The 20999-nt window shown below is 45.5% G+C and overlaps 1 protein-coding gene across 3 annotated transcripts in view; it reads left to right on the forward strand.

Moving 5' to 3' along the window:
- The window catches only part of MTUS1 (microtubule associated scaffold protein 1), a 156750-nt gene that overhangs the window by 133355 nt on the left and 2396 nt on the right, over positions 1-20999 (forward strand). For all 3 annotated transcript variants that reach the window (XM_066380227.1, XM_066380226.1, XM_066380228.1), the window contains 6 exons: positions 11436-11650; positions 12426-12531; positions 14069-14142; positions 14291-14386; positions 16753-16869; positions 20528-20625. In XM_066380227.1, the coding sequence (XP_066236324.1) occupies positions 11436-11650; positions 12426-12531; positions 14069-14142; positions 14291-14386; positions 16753-16869; positions 20528-20625 (706 nt within the window). The remainder of the gene's footprint in view (positions 1-11435; positions 11651-12425; positions 12532-14068; positions 14143-14290; positions 14387-16752; positions 16870-20527; positions 20626-20999) is intronic.

The following is a 20999-nucleotide window of genomic DNA, read 5'->3' on the forward strand; positions in this document are numbered from 1 at the left end:
TCGGTCCCACTCAGATCCGCCCTCCTCAGCGCTCTGCCTGCTGCTGCTCTAACTTACACACCGTAGTTTCTTTCTTCCTTTTTTTTTTTTCTGAAGCTGGAAACGGGAGGCAGTCAGACAGACTCCCGCATGTGCCCGACCGGGATCCACCCGGCATGCCCACCAGGGGGCGATGCTCTGCCCATCTGGGGCGTAGCTCTGTTGCAACCAGAGCCATTCTAGCGCCTGAGGCAGAGGCTGTAGAGCCATCCTCAGCACCCGGGCCAACTTTGCTCCAGTGGAGCCTCGGCTGCAGGAGGGGAAGAGAGAGACAGAGAGGAAGGAGAGGGGGAGGGGTGGAGAAGCAGATGGGCGTTTCTCCTGTGTGCCGTAGCCGGGAATCGAACCCGGGACTCCTGCACGGCAGGCTGATGCTCTACCACTGAGCCAACCGGCCAGGGCCACACACCGTAGTTTTTGACCTGGAATATATTACAGCGGTCACCTACCAGGTCACCTTGTCTCCGGGTGTGCTTCTCTCCTCTCTACCCTCACAGTAAATCTCACATGTCCTCTACTGGATGTTTTTAACAAAAAAATTACTCCATTTTGGCTTTGGGAATGAGTCCAGACATGCCAAAGCGACCATGTCAGATTTGACTGTAAGCCTCCAGTCGAGCTTTGTGATGTCTGCACATTCATTTCCCTTTCTTCATATTGCCTTCCCCTCCCAGGCCCCAGCCATGGGTCTGTCCATACCTATTCTGCGCGTCTTTGTTGCATGCTATCCTCACTGCCTGAAATGCGCTCTCGCCTCTTTCCACTAACTTTCTATTTTTTGCTTCTCAAACGCCTTCTCATTACTCATTTTTCAAGTCTTACCTAAAATATCTGTCTTCAATTGAGTTTCACCCAGATCTTTCAAGCAAGTTAATTAATTTTGCCTTCTACGCCCTTCAGATTGCTCTTATATTTATTTTTATAGACTCCTTGTCACAGTCCTGAACTGGGAGCTCTTCAAGGTCAAGGCCAGTATCGCCTTCATCTCTGTAGCGAGTACCTCATGCCTGGCACTGAGTGCCTCAGTGAGTGGATGATTTTACTCGTGAAGGCCAGTAGCTAGGGAAAGCTGGTTTTGCCCTTAAACTGTGCTAATACTTGGTGGTTTTGGTGCACAAATGCTTTCATGTACATTGTCTAAATATAGTGTGTCTGTTTTTAGGAATAAATAATAAGGTAAGGTGAGCTGTAATTCTCTTGGAAACATTTTACTTTATGTCTGATAATCCCAGTTAATCAGATCATTTTGAAAGTGTCAGCCTTTGGAATAGGTTGCAGGTCAGTTGTATGGTCTACATCCACAGCAAACATACCGCTTATGAGATCGAGGATAAATTTGTCATTTTTATTCCTTGTAGAGTTGTATTGCTATACTACTAGAGAGCCATAAATATTTTTGGGGATTCCTATTTTTTATTCATATTAATCATTGGAATCACATTTTTTTTCTGTTTACATTAATGGGAAAAAAGGGACCTTTGTATTTCAAAATTATTTTTAGCAATTAGAATTCGTAGCTAATTTACATATTTTTATACATTTGCCCTGATTGTTTCTATTTTGTGATACAAATAAAATTTTAAACCTTAATTCACTAAAATTTCTTGGAATCGCCATAATAATGATATAAAATACTAGTTGATTTTGCCATCTTCTGTGTAAAAATCATGAGCTGGGCAAGGTAGTAACATTCACTGAGTGCTGCCCTTTCCTGGCATCAGTGTTCAGCTCTAAGTCTAGTGGTTTGCATTTTATTTAAAAAAAAGAATAATAAATAAATAAATAAATAAATAAATAAATAAATAAATAAATAAATTGAGGTTGAAAATTTAAGTAACTTTCCTATGGTCAATAAATTAGAGAAGCAACATACGTGGATAAGATCCCAGAATGACTAGACTACGGAACTCCCGTTGATCACAAAAGGGTAAGTAAGGTGACACTATTTGAAAGGCTGGAAAATCATTTTCTATAAACACCAGTTTACACTGATTATGACTTTTGGAACCTTTGTATTTGAGTCAAGAGTTCAAGAAGTCTTGTTAGATTAAAATGTGTCGTCTTGTTATCTACTAGGAAGAGCTAACTTGGCTTTGCCAAAAGCAGTGTACAGACTGTCTGTCAACACTTTTGCCGGTGTCTGCGAACAGGAGGCTGCCTCACACCTTGCGGAATGTGTTAACTCTTTCACTCTTCAGTGTGGTTTAACAAGGTTGTGTACTTAAAGTAGTTTTCAAACTCTTTAAAGTTAAGTCACTGTTCAGTTACATAACTCCAGAAGTGATTTCTGAAATGGGCTTTAATAAAGTATCTATTAATAAAATGAAAATCAATTGAATATGAAAAAAAAACATTCTTTATCTCACTGATTGAAGAAAGAATTGATACCACTTCAAACTTAGCTCATTTTTTTCCTATCCATGTCTCTCTATTCTAAATGTAGACCTGGACTGGCTGTATTTAAAAAGTAAGAGGCTGCAGCCTGACCTGTGGTGGCACGGTGGATAAAGTGTTGACCTGGAATGTGGAGGTCACTGGTTCAAAACCCCAGGCTTGCCTGTTCAAAGCACATATGAGAAGCAACTAATACTATGAGTTGATGCTTCCCATCCCTTCCCCCTTTCTCTCTCTCCTCACTCTAAAATCAATAAACAAAATCTTTTAAAAAAATTTCTATTTAAATAAAAGGCTGCATTCTCCCACCTGTACAGCTACGTAATATTAGTGAGGGTATCTGTTTTGAAAGCCTGTTGAACCGTTTTCCTTGTCCTTGTCCAGCTTTGATATGTTTAGATTTTTCGTCATTTCATGTCGTTGTGTAGAACAGTGGTTCTCCGACCTCACTGCGTAACAAACCAGACCTGGTCCAAATGCAGGCTCCTACTCTGACTCAGGTGGCTTGGAACGGAGCCTGGGAGTCTGCTGTTGGTGACCCTGCGGGTGGTCCTGACACACGTGCTCCCCGGACTGCACCTGGCAGCACACTAGCTGTCCAGAGTGTTGTTTCTCTTATGTTAAAAAGAACGTAAGAGTCAAGCACAGTAAAGGAGCAAATAATACCAAACAGCTTTAACTGAATTGAGTTGATTCTTCTGCACAGGCTTTCAAATATTATGCATCTCTAGGTTGACCTCCTCTTTTGAACCCTGCACCCTCAAAATGAATAATCGAAGAAGAGAGGCAGAATAGTGCTGCACTCAAAACCACCTTTTGATTAACATTAAGTTTATTCTTTTGAGTGAAGTGTGATTTCCTTGAAGTCTTAACTCACGCTCCTCTGGCTGGAAGCGTAGAGCGTTGTCGGTTGTTCAGCGGCTCTCTCATCTCCGGCGCACTTTCACACCTGAATGTTTGCACTAGTCCCCGGAATGCTTGGTGTTTTGATCAGGAGGGCGTCTGTTTTGCAGCATGTGGTTGGCCAGCGAGGAAGCTGAAAAACAGCAGAGCCTTTTATTGGAAGAGAACCTGAGGCCCCCGGGATGCCCGGGGCCCCTGTGTTACAAGGGCGCCGGCTGGACCAGATCATCATCTCACATTGGAGGAAGAATGATCAGGGCGAATCGGTCTGGGTTGGGACGGGGAGATTGTTTTGACATGCCTTATCTTGCAGTCTTTCTCGTTTTTCCAAGAGAATGAAGCCCTAATACTCTGAGGTGTCCACTTTATGTAGGAATGAGCTTTTATTCATCTCAAATTGAGAGTAGAGCCGCTCGGATATGGGCCCATGCTCTGTGCTGTGAACCTGCACTGGAAAGGGCCGAGCACTGAGCTCTGGACCCAGTCCTGAGACTTTGTATAATGCCTGCTTTACTAACTCAAAATGTAGCCTTTCTTCTTCGAACTTTGGGCTCAGTTTGTTCTTCTGTTTCTAGTTCCTTAGGGTGTAGCACTAGGATTTTTATTTGGGAGCTCATTGCTATGAACTTCCCTCTGAGAGGTGCTTTGGCCGCATCCCGCAAGTTCTGGTTGTGTTCCCATTTTCAGATGTCTGAAGAAACTTTTTTATTTCCCCTTTAATTTCTCTTTTGATTCGTTGGTTGCTCAGGAGGGTAGTGTCTAATTTCCATGTGTTCGTGAATTTTCCAGGTTTCCTCTTGTTACTGATCTCTAGTTTCAATGCTGTTGTGGTCAGAGAAGATGCTTGGTTACAGTGTCAGTCTTCCTGAATTTTCTATTAATAGTTTTTTGACCTAACACATGGTCTCTCTTAGAAATTGTTCCTTGTGTACTTAAGAATGTGTATTCTGCTGTTGTCGGATAGAATGCTCTATGTCTGTTGGGTCCATTTGGTCTGTAGTGCTGTTCAAGTCTGCTGTTTCCTTATCAATTCTCTGTCTGGATGAGCTATGCATTGTTGGGAGTGGGGTACTAAAGTCCCCAACTATTATCCTGATTATTTTTCCTTTTAGCTCTGCAAGTTATTATATTACTTGTAATAATAAATGCAAGAGCACTTTGTAAAGTATGAACTGAGTTTAAAGGTTAGGTGGTATTATGTATGGGACAATTGATTTGATAGTGCAGACATTTTGTAAAAGTGAATTTTTAATAAGTAATGATTAGGGAAAGGCTTTGACATGAACTTACTTCATGTCAATGCGTACAGTTCCCAAGGGCAATCAGAAGGCCATCTGTAACTAATTTTGAAATTTAGTGAAGGACCTTTCTCCACCACAGGTCACAGTTTCTTGGCCACATGAAAAAAGGTAGTAACCTTTTGGGAAGTGAAACCTGGGTTCTTATGAATAGATGATCATTCTACAGACAGTCTGTGAAGACTCACTCTACAAACTGTAATACCGTCTATTTCACTTTACCTCACCAAGCTGTCAGGTGAGCAGAGCAAGTGGTTTTATTCTTTTGTTTGTTTTGTATATTCTGAAGTTGGAAACAGGGAGGCAGTCAGACAGACTCCCGCATGCACCCGACCGGGATCCACCCAGCATGCCCACCAGGGGGCGATGCTCTGCCCATCTGGGGCATTGCTCTGTTGCAACCAGAGCCATTCTAGCGCCTGAGGCGGAGGCCATGGAGCCATCCTCAGTGCCTGGGCCAACTTTGCTCCAATGGAGCCTTGGCTGCAGGAGGGGAAGAGAGAGACAGAGAGGAAGGAGAGGGGGAGGGGTGGAGAAGCAGATGGGCACCTCTCCTGTGTGCCCTGGCCAGGAATCGAACCCAGGACTTCCACATGCCAGGCTGACACTCTACCACTGAGCCAACCGGCCAGGGCCCAGAGCAAGTGGTATTTATTCCTACCTTGCTTGTCAGGAAACTGATGTGCAGAAAGTTGGAAATGACTATTGTGGGATGTCTAGGCCCCTTCCCTTTTGTTGTTCTTCCGTAGACTACCGCCCCTCCCCAGAGTAGCAGTTCACTTTTTAAAAAATGGTTTCCTGGTTCTTTTGTTCAGTTATATTGCTGTCTCCAATTTTAAACAGATTAAACTAATGTTGAAGAGAGTAACCCACACAGTCACTGGCCCTGAGAGGGTGTCAGGGCTGGGTTCCCCTCACAGAAGAATATTATGAAATAATCACACTGCTGTGGTCGGAGGTGGAGTCCCCTTTCCTGATTCCAGGGCAGGAGTGCAGGAGGAGGAAGAGAATTGAGATGTCAGATGTCACACTTGGGGACGCTCGGCGGAGGCTGCACACAAGCTCTGTGCTTTCTCTGTACCTTTTCTATAAATCTAAAGTTATTTCACAATCAAGTTCTGAAAAACTGTGTTTACTCGAAGAAGTGTACACTTTTGAAGAAAGTAGTGAAAGTGCCCAGAATTAAAAGCAGGTGTCTGACTCCCCTGGCGGCGCGAGGGAGAACGAGAGAGGGACGGACAGCAGGTGAGCGGAGTCGGATACAGCATCTCGATTCCCTCGTCGGCGTGCAGGGAGGGAAAGGTTGGCACCCACAGCAGGCCTGCTGGACGCATCTAGAGAGAGTCGGATACAGCATCTCGATTCCCTCGTCGGCGTGCAGGGAGGGAAAGGTTGGCACCCACAGCAGGCCTGCTGGACGCATCTAGAGAGAGTCGGATACAGCATCTCGATTCCCTCATCGGCGTGCAGGGAGGGAAAGGTTGGCACCCACAGCAGGCCTGCTGGACGCATCTAGAGAGAGTCGGATACAGCATCTCGATTCCCTCGTCGGTGTGCAGGGAGGGAGAGGTTGGCACCCACAGCAGGCCTGCTGGACGCATCTAGAGAGAGTCGGATACAGCATCTCGATTCCCTCGTCGGTGTGCAGGGAGGGAGAGGTTGGCACCCACAGCAGGCCTGCTGGACGCATCTAGAGAAAGTCGGATACAGCATCTCGATTCCCTCGTCAGTGGGCAGGGAGGGAAAGGTTGGCGCCCACAGTGGGCCTGCTGGACGCATCTAGAGAGAGTCGGATACAGCATCTCGATTCCCTCGTCGGCGTGCAGGGAGGGAAAGGTTGGCACCCACAGCAGGCCTGCTGGACGCATCTAGAGAAAGTCGGATACACCATCTCGATTCCCTCGTCAGTGGGCAGGGAGGGAAAGGTTGGCACCCACAGCAGGCCTGCTGGACGCATCTAGAGAGAGTCGGATACAGCATCTCGATTCCCTTGTCGGCATGCAGGGAGGGAAAGGTTGGCACCCACAGCAGGCCTGCTGGACGCATCTAGAGAGAGTCGGATACAGCATCTCGATTCCCTTGTCGGCATGCAGGGAGGGAAAGGTTGGCACCCACAGCAGGCCTGCTGGACGCATCTAGAGAAAATGCGTGTGTACAGTTGAGGAATGATGTCATCTTGTTTTTCCTGTGTATCTTTTCTTTCTGTCACAGTCTCTTACGGGATATCACAAAATTTTGCAGGCTTTTCCTTGTAACCTTACCTCCCCAATTTTATTTTTCCTTTTCTTTTTTTAAATATATTTTATGTCCAATTTAGATAAAATCACGTAACAGCCAGGGAAATTCTGTGTTGTAAATAATGACAAGAACGGTCATAGCAGAAAGCGAAGCTTTGCTGTGAATGGGTGCTGGAATCTCCTATCACAGATGTGTGCGTGGGTATTAACCTTCTGAGAATACTAGACAGACAGTGCTTCTTTCTAACTCTCCCAGCCTGTCCTGGAGCCCCCCGCATGTCTTTGAGAACTCCTCAGAGTCATTGGGACTGGTGGACTTTTGCAGTACCATTAATAACAGTAGTAACATTGACGGCGTACTTACTCTAGCTAGGCACTGGGCCAGATGTTTCATATGTACATATATGCAGGGGAGGTAGCAAAATATCACCTCCATTTAAAAAAGTGAGGAAATGGTGTGGGCTTAGAAAGCTTGGGCACTTTGCTCAAATCACATAGCAGGCAAATGGGGTGGCTGAGGTTTGAACCTAAGAATTCTAGCTCTTTTCTATTAAGACATTTATTTATGTTCTTGAGAAGTAAAATATTTGCGATTGTCTCATGATGAAGCATGCTACATAGATACAAAAATTAAGAAATTTCTGTATTTCAAAAGAATTAAACCATTCAGGACTATGGTTATCTAGTGATTTTCTCTACAAACAGTGCCTATATCAGTCACCAAAAGGGAAATTAGTCTCTAGGAGATGGAAATAATAAAAATCTGACCTCCTCCTCTTAGGAAAGCCTGCCAGGACTAAGTAGATAATGGCTTTGTTTTCTCTCCTTGGGGACAATGCTAAAGGCCCTGGGATGAATCCAGCTCTGTTTTCTCAGAGGTTATATTTGACTTTGACATTGGCCTTTTCCAGATGTCATCCAAAGAGTTATTTGAAAAAGAGAAGTAGCAAGCATTTCACCACTTCTGAAATATCTGCACATGCCCAGTTATCAGTGTTTCCAGCTGTCAGAGGGGGCCCCTGTTTTTCCTGTTGTCAGTGGCCTAGAATTCTCAGGCCCGCTCTATCCCGGAGTGAAAGTGTTGACTTCTGATCCGTAACTGACCTCATGTTTTAGGGATAATCTTATAAATGAGTGGGTGTCTTTTTTTCTTAGTGAAAATTGCATATCTCACTTTAAGGTAGATTGCTGGAGGCGGCTTCTCCAATAGGTGTGCAAAAGTTGTAATCCATCCATCCTTCTACAAGCCGTGGTCTCCTGGCTGTGGTCTTAATTAGACATGCTCTGAACAACTGCCTACTGGAAGGATTTTAAAAAGGAGGACAAAGGGAGTGCTTTGAACTGTGCATTTATACAGTAACTTCTTGCAAACAGTATCACCTGACATTGGGGGCAAAGTCCTTGCTCATTACTTAGTCTAAATTCCGAATGATTTTCTGTTTGGTTTTGGCTTTGTTGGGCTTCTGGTTAATTGAGCGAAAGCGAGTGGAACTCTGAAGACTAAGCAGGGCGGAGACAAGGCTGAGAACGAGTGCAGGCCAGAAGAGGGGACGTGAGAGATCGCTCCCGAACTGTAATGAGTACCAGGACGAGTCCAGGACTGCAACCTGGGGTGACGTCCCCCCTGCCTCCCACAGAGTGTGGCCAGCTGACGGGAACACTCTGAGGACCCTTGATAAATGCTTATGTGTGTGTCTTTTAGAGAAGTATCTCATGAGTCTTGATGCCAAATAGATGTCCCCGCAGGAACCCAGGCCAGTTAATTCGAAGTAGAGCCCTTTGTGTGAGCGATCCGTTCAGCCCAGCTGTTCTCCACTCAGCACAGCAGGGTGGTAAACAGAGCAAAGGTCCGCGCACAGCTGCAGGCTGATGTCACCATCTGGGCTGGGCCTGCGCGCTGCCCTGTGTACCAACAGCAACAAAGCACCCGCTCTCCATCTGACCCATCTCCTTCTTTCCCTCCCCCCCATCTGTCTGTCTGTCTGTCTCTCCTCCCTTCACCCCGCTCACAGTGGCAAGCTTCCATGTGGAAACTCTTCTGTTTTTGTTCACTGAGACATTTCTGCTTCTGATATGAGCGTCTGGATGGGCCAGGATCACGTTCTTCCTTTTGTTGCTGTTGATATGTGAAAACTCTTTGATGCCTTTAGGAAGCGCTTGCCAAATGTTCTGCTGCCGCCTCCCTTCCTGTAGAGTTCTAATAGAGAATTCACGCAGAGGCTTGTGGCCCCATCATTTCACCGGAGCACTTTGTAAAGTCAGTTAGCGGAGGTCGAGGTTGTGTTTACTCATTGACTAACGCTGGCCTTCTTGAATCACTTTTTCTCCTTTGATAAATAATTGGTGCAATAAAAGGAAAAGCGACTGTGAAGAAGGTGTTCTGGAGTGATTGGCACAGCTATGTATTATCTTTTACTACATTGTTTTAAAGAAGGAGAAAGAACTTCCAAAGTGCCATCCCGAAGGACTGAGTTGTCAGTGATGTTTCATATAATGGCCTCTACGATCTGGCCCCCACCTACCTTTCTGGGTCTTTCCCCGTGTTCATAGCAGCATTATTCATAATAGTCCGAAGGCGGAAGCATCCCCTGTGTCCATTGAGGGATGAATGGTTAAGCAAATGTGGTATAAACCCACAATAGAATATCATCCAGCTTAAACCAGGGCAGGAAGTTCCGACACCTGCTACAATGCGGATGAACATGGAGCACGTCGTGGTAAATGACACGAGCTGTCACCAAAGGACAAGTATTGTTCCTCTGTATGACGTATGTAGAGTAGTCAAACTCATGCAGAGGCAGAAAGGAGGATGGCGGTCGCCAGGGGCTAAGCAGAAGTGCAATGAAGAGTTAGTGCTTAATTGGTTGGGAGTTTCACTTTGGGGGAACAGCTGTGAGGTGGATGGTGGTGACGGTTGCACAACAGTGTGAATGTACTTAATGCCCCAGAACCGTACACTTAAAAATGATTCACATACTAAATGTTATGTATATTTTTCCAAAAGTTAATTTTTTTTTAAAGTCTGCTGAACAAACCTTTCAGACCAGCCTGGCTGGTGTAAACTAGCTTGAGTGCCATTCCGTGGGCCCGCAGGTCCTGCCTGCACTGTTGCCTCTTATAAGTGTCTCTTTCTCTCTCTCCCTTGTCTTCTCGATTAGCAAGGAGGCCTCCCAAGGAGAGGCTGCATCTCCTCTCTCAGTTCCTGGCCCAGGAGGCTGCTGGGTGGGGCGGGAGGGACACAGAATCGGAATCCAAACCTCTTCCGTATCCAGTGTTCTGCCCCTTACTGGCTCTCTGGTGGTCTCCTTAGGTATATTTACATTAGAAATAAGGGTCTTGCAGGATGTCTGTGAGCGTTAGATGAGAGAACGTGTAGGGAGCCCCATTCAGTGCCATTCATCAAGTAGTGGTTTTCCCCCCAATGTTAGCTCCTTTCCCCTTCAATAAATATTTATGGGTTTATTTGCATTTTAAGGGTTCTCTTAAGCAGATACTATGCTTTTCATTATTTTAATATGGCCCATTTAACTCTGAAAAAATACGGCTGTGGAACAAGTGACTGATTCTTCTCTCGCCACATGGCGTATTCCCAAGAAAACGGTCAACATCATTGCTAGAAATTCATCCCAGGAGCCAGCCAACTCCACATACCTTATGTAGAATAATCGTTGATGTAAACTATCCCTTTTGCTACCCTGAAACCATCTTTTTCATTACAAAAGAGAGGTAAGGATTAATTTAACAGACTAGCCACTTCCCGTTTTATATATATTATCCCTCTTACCGGAATTTCACACCAGTGGAGGAAGACTGGAGAAGTCCAGTCAGGCTTCCTGAGAAATGCCAGAGACCTTTCGGGACTTATTACAGTGTGCGTGAGTATGATTTGTGTGCAAGTTCTGCAGTGGGTTGTTGTTAATTCTGATTTTGGTGGCGGTGAAGAGTAGGATGTTCTGATTTTAAATTATGTTTATCAAATTACTTTGCCTTTTCTAAATGTTAACCTTTCAATATATCATTATTCTGTCATATTTTGTAGCTTTTAAAATGTGTTTTCCCTTGAGTTTTTATGCTCTGGTGATTTGTTTGCAGTATAGTCTCCTATTTGTTTTTTATTGCTGTATTTTTGAAATAAGTTTAAATCAGCTCAAAATAGTTAAATGTTTTATCCATTTGCTGCTTCCCTCTGGTCCCGCCCCCCCCTTCTTCAGTATCTGAGCTTCTGCCTACTAGTTGGCTGTCCATACAGACATCTGGCCAATCAGAGCCTCCTCTTCTTATGGCCCCTGCACTGATTGGCCACCACATAGAAGAATGACCTTCACTTGGAAACCTGGCTCTTTTCAAGTACTTCTCTTAACAGCTTGCTAGATAGATCGTTGTGTGGGATTTGGCTGCCAGAGACCCATTTCTCTTTGTTCATTTTTCCTGTTCACTTCTGTACTATAAGGTTTGAAAATCTGGTCACCAAAGAACTGAGACCTCCCAGCTGTGTGTGAAATGTTACGAATTTAGGACATTTAACAAGTCAACAGTCATCTTTTTCTTTGTCATCTGTTTTCAGTCACTGCTTCAACCACCTGTGAGAAATTAGAAAAAGCCAGGAGTGAGTTGCAAATAGCTTATGAAGGATTTGTCCAGAAGCTAACCCAGCAGCACCAGACTGACCTAACAGAGCTCGAGAGCCGGCTGAAAGAGTTTTACACCGAGGAGTGTGAGAAGCTTCAGAACATTTACATCGAGGAAGCAGAGAAGTATAAAACCCAACTGCAGGAGCAGGTCTGTGCTTTCGGAACCTGAGCGTGTTCTTGGCCATTTATTTGAACTTCAACTGTTGTTTGATAATCCACTTCCTTTTACGAACTTCTCTTTGTTGAGCATCCCTCGAAGAGCTTTTTTTCATTATTATTTTAAAAAGTAAAAAGGGTTTTTCAGTTTTTTTCCTCATGTTTATAGCAATGTACATGTGCTGAACAAAAGGGAAGGGAAAAAATAAAATAAAAAACAACCCTTTATCGTATTATCTAGGAATAATCCCTTTGTGAGCATTCAGATGTGCCGCGAAACCATTGGTTTGAATTTCTTCTTTTTTTAAAAATGGCACTGTTTAATAACCCGTATTTTTCACATAGTGGTATAGCCTAAGCTGCTCTTTAATGTCCTTGTTCCCTTTTGAAGTCAGTTTTTCATTTAGCAAATATGCAGGGCGCTTACTCTATGCCCCGTGCTAGGGACTGAGGACGTGGAGGCCAACATGATAGGGGCGGAGCCTCTGTGGTCCTGTTACCTGGAAACCTACCCTCCTTCCTTCTGATAGACTCGGCCGTTTGCATCAGGGAGCCCTGGAAAGCTGAGTGTTTGTGATCCTGCCTGGGGACAGAGTGGAGGCCTGGGAGGGGCAAATTCAAGTGTGGCTGGCTTTGTGTGTGCTCTGTAACCCTTCAACCTGAATGCAAGCTCGTGTGTGAAGTTTCCTCATGTCGCTGCTTACTCTTCAACTTAAGGCTTTTGATTTTCCTGGCAAACTATCATTCTGTTGTGTTTTCTCTTATAGTTTGACAACTTAAACGCTGCCCATGAAACCTCTAAGTTGGAAATTGAAGCTAGCCACTCAGATGAAATAGAATTACTGAAGAAGGCCTATGAAACCTCCCTTTCAGGCAAGACTGCTTTTTAAATTTGAATAGAATACGGTCTAAGGGAACAGCATGATAGAATAAGGTCTAAGGAAACAGCATGATGCGTTCTGAAACAGCAGAAAGGAGTGGGAACCTTCCCCTCCAGATAAGACCCTGGCGTTCAGTCCTGAGTGCTTGGTTCTTTTCATTGTTCATTGTTAGCAGATGTCCTTTCCCCTAAGGATGAAAGTTATAGTTTTGTACAACTGACAGCATTTGAGGAAGCAGGCAGACTTGTAAAGAACTTGAGGAAGGTTGTATTTGACCACTTAGGTCCTTAGGAAGGTGGAGGGTTTTTTGTTTTGTTTTGTTTTGTTTTTACAGGGACAGAGAGAGAGAGTCAGAGAGAGGGATAGATAGGGACAGACAGACAGGAACGGAGAGAGATGAGAAGCATCAATCATCAGTTTTTCATTGCAACATCTTAGTAGTTCATTGATTGCTTTCTCATATATGCCTTGACCACGGGCCCTCAGCAGACAGAGTAATCCCTTGCTCAAGCCAGCAACCTTGGGTCCAAGCTGGTGAGCTTTTTGCTCAAGCTGGCGACCTCAGGGTCTCAAACCTGGGTCCTCCACATCCCAGTCCGATGCTCTATCCACTGCGCCACCGCCTGGTCAGGCTGGAGGTTTTAGTCTATATCCTAGCCACTGCGTGGGATCCATGCCAAGCACGCCTGTTCACCAACACATACACCAACACTCCGGTGACAAGCAAGGTGGCACTTGTTGAATAAAGAAAGCCTTTTTTTATTATTTCATCATGACTGGATGGGTTGAAGGGGAAGGAAAAGAGTAAGAAGCCGTTTCTTTAAGGACATGGCCGTGTAGCCGAAACTGTCCCACTGACCTCACTGTATCCTACAGAGAAGTGTGTGGACAGGTGGTGAGAACTGGCTTGTGACCTTTGGCAAAGGCCTTTCTCATCAGTAAACAGAGTTGTTTGAAGTCCAAGGTTGTAACATGTAAGAGTGCGTGGCCAAGGGTAGACATTTCGTAAACACCGTTTTTCTTCCTTCCTGCTAGAAGTAGGTTTAAGGTTAGATTTCTGTTTGGTTTACAAAATGCAGACGGAGAGCAGGGGAGCTCTGACCAGGGGTCTGCAGGCCGGGGGCTGAGGCCGCCCCTGAGTGGTTGGCTGTGTGTTCCCTACGCCTCCTTGGCCTCTGCGGGCCTCAGTGCTCGCCGTAACAGAATGGGAGTAGGTGCCTCCCTCACCTCATAGGGCTAATCTGGGAACAGGTTAACTTCTCTAAAAAGCATCATACAAATATACAGCTCACAAATAGTAGGGGATATTTAAAAATGACTGTGAAGCGATGAAGTATCCCCTAATTTTTGTGAGAAGAATTAGAAGATGTTTTGAAATGAATATGAAGCAATCAAATATCCTCTAATTTTTGTGAGCAGTGTATAAAGGAGCAGTCATATTGCTTCATAATCAGCTCCCAATCTCTATGCTTTAACGGCTACAGAATCCAGTGATCTCATAGGTGTTAAAAAATATCCCTTTTTTCCAGAAATCAAGGATAACCATGAATTGGAAAAGAAATCACTTGAGGCTTTGCTTTCTGAGAAGCAGGAATCCCTAGAGGTGGGTAAAATCTCAACCCCAAAAATAAACAAACAAATAAATAAATGCGTCCTGAGGTTTGTGTGGTTTTGGTAGTTCTGTGCACAGTTTGCTGTCTCTGCTGTCTGCTTGTTGACTGACGTTCCACGTTCCATTATTTGTGTTTTAGAAACAAATCAGTGATCTGAAGAGTGAAAATGAGGCTCTAAATGAAAAGCTGAAGTTGGAAGAACAGAAAAGAATTGCAAGAGAGAAAGCAAATTTGGTGAGTTGGGTGATCCTCCGTCACTGCTGGGTGCTGCTCGGTGCTGCTTGGCCGCCTGGTGCTGCTTGGCCGCCCTGTACGGTCGACTCGGGTCCAGCAGCCGGAGAGAGAGCATGGCGCTGGAGCCCTTCTCCTGTCTCGCGCTGTGCTCTTTCAGTGTCTATTTCATATCCTAAAAACTGACATGCAGATGGAGCCCAATATATATTCCAAGTGGTCTAAACTAATACTTAGAGGAAGACAAGAACACTTTCAATTAGGGTCTGGATTTTGTTTCAAGTTTTCACTTTTTTTTTTTTTTAAGCTAACTGCTATATTGAGATTTAATTTATATACCTTTTACAATGTACAATTGAGTGGTTCTTTGTATATTCACAAAGTCGAGCACTGGTAGCCAGTATCTAATTATAGAACATTGTTATCACCCCAAAAGAACCTTGTACTCAGTAGCAGTCACCCCCTGTTAGCCCACAAAGTCCCAGCCCTAGGGAGTCACCAGGCCACTTTCTGTCTCTTCTGGACATTGCGTATCAGTGGAAGCGTGCTGTATGTGGCCTTTTGTCTGGCTTCTTTCACTTAGCGTGTGTTCTCAGCGTCTGTGCGCATTATAGTAGAATGTATAGGTCCTTCATTCCTTTATTGGCCGAACAATATTGCAGTGTATGGCTCGATCTTCACTTTTGAAAAGTACAAATTTCTCTTATGAGCTCACCTTTCTCTTGTAGCTCATATCCTTCCTCCCCTGCCTTCTCACTTTTTTTTTTTTCTTTTGAGAAGAAAAATTCACTGCTTATGTTTTGAGTCCTACCATTCCAGGTTTTGGTGCCCTGAGACTGCAGAAGGTTTTGCCACATAAAGTCTGTGTGGGTCTCTCAGTGAGCCTCTTTGCTGACAGTCACTGGGAGACCCTCAAGACATTGAAATACAATTAGATGAGGCCATAGTCAGTGAAACTGCAAAGCTTTTTTGTTCTGAAAGATTTTTAGGGAAAGGAGTGATTTAAAAAAAATCTAGACTTAATCAGCAGAAGGTAAACCATACTAATGGTCTGGGTTACAGACTTTAAAGAGCTTCCAGGGAACGCAGCAGCTTTTGGAAAACTAAGGAGGACACAGATTGAGGGAGGAGTGCGAAGTTGTGGGAAAGAGAACACGTGTGAGAGTTGGGGGCGGGGACAGGCCCACAGAGAAGGAAGAGTGCAGTGGGCGCAACGCTGTAAATGCCCCAGTTTAAAAAAACCGACAGTAAATGATGCTGTTTGTTTTTTTTTTTTAACAAAAACAAGGTAAGATTTGCTATCTTTAGGGTAAGAAAACAAACAAACAAAAAAACATGTAAAAAGATAAGAGCACAGAAAACATCTGAAATGTTTCAAAGAACCTTGAGTTAAAGTCCCTGCTCCAGGATGTGCCCGAGCCGGTCCTTTGAGCTGTGTGGCACTTGTCTCCTTCTGTGAAGTAAGGGGTGAGAGCGCAGAGTCCCCAAGGGCCCACTGCCGGATCCTCCCCAGGGACTGGTCCAGAGCCCAGGCTTAACCCTGCCCAGGAGGAGAGAGCTCTGATGGTCGACCCCAGATTCTCGTCTGAGAAATTCCCTCATTAAATATCTCATCCGTAGGTCTTGTGCTGTTCATTTGTATCGTACATTTCGGATGGTTCACTTGACTTCCCATAAGTAAAGCAAGGAGTCCGGGGTCTACCCTGGAGCTGTGCTTTAAGAAGCTGTCTCCCCTTATGCAGTGCGTGGGTTTCATAAACTTATATTTCTAGTGCATGCGCTACAGGCCGTGTAAATGTTGGGGTGTCCCAAAATAAAGTGATAGGGCATTATGGCTGCCCGAGAAAGATGGCCAGACCAACACTGTCCCATCATAATAAAAATCCAAAAGACGCAGGACATTACTGTCACTTGTGTTTTCCAGAAAACCCAACCTATGTACTGTCTTTTCACCCCTGACCAGTTATCAACTTCGGTGAGAGAGAACCTCGTCTCCCTCCACACACCAGTAATGGCCTTGGAATTGATTTATAGTCGGAGTTAAGCATCTGGTATTGTTAAGCAACAGTTTTTCCCCAACTTCCAATAAAATATTTGGTGCTGCCAGTATTTTTCCCACATTAAGTTACTGACAAATGAAATTTTTGTTTTCAAATAATGAAAAGTTTTATTGCATTCTCATAACCGACGACTTTGAGATGACAGTTATCTTAACCCTTCTTTCCACCCCTTTTCTTTGAAACTGCCGTAAGAAGGTCGAAGTTTCTTGCCTCTCTAAGTCTAATCAAAGACTCTTTATGTTAAGAATGTGAACTATGAGATGGTATTTAATGATCAGTCAGAGCTGTATCCTGCCGTGTCTTTTCCAGAAAAACCCCCAGATCATGTATCTGGAGCAGGAGTTAGAAAGCCTGAAAGCCGTGCTGGAGATCAAGAACGAGAAGCTGCACGAGCAGGACGTGAAGCTGATGAAAATGGAGAAACTGGTACGTTCCTGTGAGGGCCTCAGCAAAGGGAGTAGCGTCTGGGAGACAGGAACTGGGCTCCGAACGAGAACCCTGCAGTTGTTTCAGCTGCTGCTGAAAGCTGTTTGAAAACATACACAAGGCAAAAGACGTTTCATGTTCTTTTCTGTGTTTGCGCAAGACTTAACACAGTCCCCAAGTTTTGGGGACCCAGGAGTCCCCAAACTATGGCCCGTGGGCCACATGCGGCCCCCTGAGGCCATTTATCCAGCCTCCGCTGCACTTCTGGAAGGGGCACCTCTTTCATCGGTGGTCAGGGAGAGGAGCATAGTTCCCATTGAAATACTGGTCAGTTTGTTGATTTAAATTTACTTGTTCTTTATTTTAAATATTGTATTTGTTCCCGTTTTGTTTTTTTACTTTAAAGTAAGATATGTGCAGTGTGCATAGGGATTTGTTCATAGTTTTTTTTATAGTCCGGCCCTCCAATGGTCTGAGGGACAGTGAACTGGCCCCATGTGTAAAAAGTTTGGGGACCCCTGACTTAGTCGCTGCCCTCTGAGCACTTTTTCCCTCCAAGGAACACGTGAAGCACTATTGGGCCCTTGGAAAACCACGGCAGACAAGTCAGGCTCCCATTTCGGTGGTCTGTGAATCTTCCCCTGTACGGGAAGATGGTTCAGTAATGTAGAAGCAGTACTTGAATATATCACCAACTCTGGGCGGGTTTCGTGTGCCCCAAACAGTTAGATGTGCGACCTGATCACATTGGAGCTATTGAACCTTGCTCTCTAAGTTTGTCATCTTGCTTCTTGTGAATTAGAATGTGATCAAAGAACTGGGTTTTTTTTTTTTTTGTTTTTTTTGTTTTTTTTTTCATTTTTCTGAAGCTGGAAACAGGGAGAGACAGTCAGACAGACTCCCGCATGCGCCCGACCGGGATCCACCCGGCAAGCCCACCAGGGGCGGTGCTCTGCCCCCCAGGGGGCGATGCTCTGCCCATCCTGGGCGTCGCCATATTGCGACCAGAGCCACTCTAGCGCCTGGGGCAGAGGCCACAGAGCCATCCCCAGCGCCCGGGCCATCTTTGCTCCAATGGAGCCTTGGCTGCGGGAGGGGAAGAGAGAGACAGAGAGGAAAGCGCGGCGGAGGGGTGGAGAAGCAAATGGGCGCTTCTCCTATGTGCCCTGGCCGGGAATCGAACCCGGGTCCTCCGCACGCTAGGCCGTCGCTCTACCACTGAGCCAACCGGCCAGGGCCAAAGAACTGGGTTTTAACACAACCAGCCCAGTTGGAGAATTAGCAAGCGTTATGAAAAATATGAAGTTTTAGTCTGCGGTCCAGGACAGAAAATGGGTGTCAGCCTGTGACAAGTCTATCCAGAACGGTGTGTTTGAGCAACGTGCCCAGTGTTGTGTCTCTGTCCAGCCCTGGACCACAGCTGGATTAGCCAGGAGGCTCATGACGCGGGCACGGGCTTGGCAAGGCAACCTGGGCGGTGTCAGCCACTGCTGGACTTCCGCCTGCTGCTTGTCCCTTCGCCTAGCTGTGAGCCCGATTGTTGAGTAAGCGCCTCATTCGAACCCAGACCAGCCCTGAACATATGGGGAACCTGGAGTCACGGTTTGCTTGCTTGTTTGTTTGTTTGGCTTTTGGTGTTTGGTTTGCTTTCCTTCTAGAGACTGCTGCCTCTCTACTGAGGAGTTTAAGGACTAAGCCGCCATGTGAATATATGGGTGCTTTGAGTTACTCGCATTTTTGTTTGTTAAAGGAGGGAAGGGAACTCACAGTTTGTTAATGGGCCCAACCTAGTGCATATACCATGTGCTTCTTTTTGTGTGTGTGACAGAAACAGAGACAGATAGGGGGACAGACAGGAAGGGAGAGAGATGAGAAGCATCAATTCTTCGTTGCAGCACCTTAGTTGTTCATTGATGGCTTTCGCATATGTGCCTCGACTGGGGAGCTACAGCTGAACCAGTGACCCCTTGCTCAAGCCAGCGACCTTGGGCTCAATCTGTTGAGCTATGCTCCAACCAGATGAGCCCACACTCAAGCCGGTGACCTCAGGGTTTCGAACCTGGATCCTCCACATCCCAGTCTGATGCTACATCCACTGTGCCACTGCCTGGTCAGGCTTACCATGTGCTTCTGTTCTATGAAGTTTGGTAACTACTGATCTTGCAGTCAGCGATGAGTCATATAATCCTGTGAACAATGTGTTGGCCATACACCTCTCATGCATCAGATTGTTTTCAGAATATCATGTGCAGTCAGAATAGACTCTGCTGTATAAGGACCAACACATTGTAATTTTTGTTGGTCCGTAAATGTCTTTGCCATGCCCAAGAGCTGCCATGATAGTCAACACTGTACTGTGTAGATGCAAAAGAATGGGTTGAAATGATGACAGGTAAACACACTATTACCAATTCATGGGGAAGCTCCAGGTCTTTGTGGAAAAGAAGACACTTGGAAAGCAAGGTGGCTTTCTCAGTGTGCAAGCTGTGGTAGGGACACTAACTGCTGCCAGTTAGCTCTGGGACATCCCTGAGCTAGTTTCCTCTTCTGTACAGTGAGGGGTGGGATGAGATACTGTTGAAAGGCCAGTCACTGCCTGGTCTCTAATTACAGATTCTGACACTCATGTTTTATCTTGAATTCCTTTACAACTACTAGAAATTCAAAGGCCCACCTTTTTCTGACATTCTAGTCTCATTTTTTTTTTTAGAAAGTTATTTCCATCTGATTTACTTGTCCTGAGCATTTTCTAGATAATTGGTATATTAAGAACAATAGGATCCCAAGCTAAGAGCTCTAATCAACGATGACGATGAGTCATAAGGTACAACGACAGGGACTTAGAATTAATTGTGCCAGAGCTGTGATGTCGTCTCTGCAGCAAGTAATAAAATCTTACCTTGAGAAAGTGAGCTGGGATGCAATCAGCTCGTCATCATGTTAAGTGATTAAATGTCTTCTGGGATTTTATCCTTTAATCTCTCGACTGCTCAGTTTGTTTTCCTGGAAAGTTTAGCCTGGGCGGGCCAGCAGGGGAACAAACGCATCTTCAGTTGAAGCGAGGAGGGAGGTTGTCTGTGTCGTCTTTCCCTCATGGGGCACTCTGCGGGGCTTTGTGAACTGTGGCTTTGTGTGGTCGCTGAGGGGTAAACGCTGATGAGGACCTGGGAAACCATGCTGAAGGTCATGGTCAACATAGCCCAGAACTCTGTCCTGTTGGCCTTAGAGTTTTCATCAAACATGGGAACCCCTCCCCCCCACCCACCCACCCCGTTTATCGGGTGCCCTTGATAAACGCAGGCTTACGTACAGCTGCTTTTGTTTCCACAGCCCACGGTGGCCCGGGCCAGGACCCCGGTTCTCAGGGGCACTTCTAAAACGGTGTGACTTGAAGCCACTCAGTGACCCTCCGTGCGTCAGTTTTCAGGTGGCTCCTGAAAACTGACACTCGTTAAAAAAACAAACCTAGATGCCGTTTTGTTACTTTAGATTCTAAATATTTTGCAATGCGTCTGTGGATGGATATTTCAGTACACAATTAATCGTTCCTTATTAGATCTCTCCAGAGTGTATTCGTGTCAGGAATGTGCCTTAGACAACGAGGGGCTCTGTTTACCTGTTTTTAATATATAGTTGTTGGCTTCTCGTTTTCACCAAGGTGGATAACAACACGGCGCTGGTGGACAAACTGAAGCGATTTCAGCAGGAGAATGAGGAGTTGAAAGCTCGGATAGACAAGCATGTTGCAATTTCAAGGTAAAAAAAAGTCCTGTTATTCCGGTCCCCTCCCTTTCTCCTACATTAGTCACTGTGCCACACCCCACCCAGGTGCCTCCTGGAAGTGTGATCGGAGAGGGTGGCTCAGCAGGTAGCGGTCTCTCTCTGGAAAGTTCAATGGTGGCACTTCATGGCACAGAGGCCTGGATGGAACGCTGAGACAGGCAGGCCCTAACCCCCAGGCCCGGGCTTGTGGATGCTGAGGACACTCTCAGAGAGAGGGCATCACCGGGCCCAACAGGGAGCAGCCCCGAACATGCAGGTCACCTGCAGGAGCGCCCACAAAGGGCAGCTCCCCCCTCCTGGGCCCCAAACACCTGGCCAGCAGCCCTGTGCAGGACCACCTTTTACTT

The sequence above is a fragment of the Saccopteryx leptura genome, chromosome 4 (genome assembly GCF_036850995.1).
Source record: "Saccopteryx leptura isolate mSacLep1 chromosome 4, mSacLep1_pri_phased_curated, whole genome shotgun sequence".
Lineage (NCBI taxonomy): Eukaryota > Metazoa > Chordata > Mammalia > Chiroptera > Emballonuridae > Saccopteryx > Saccopteryx leptura.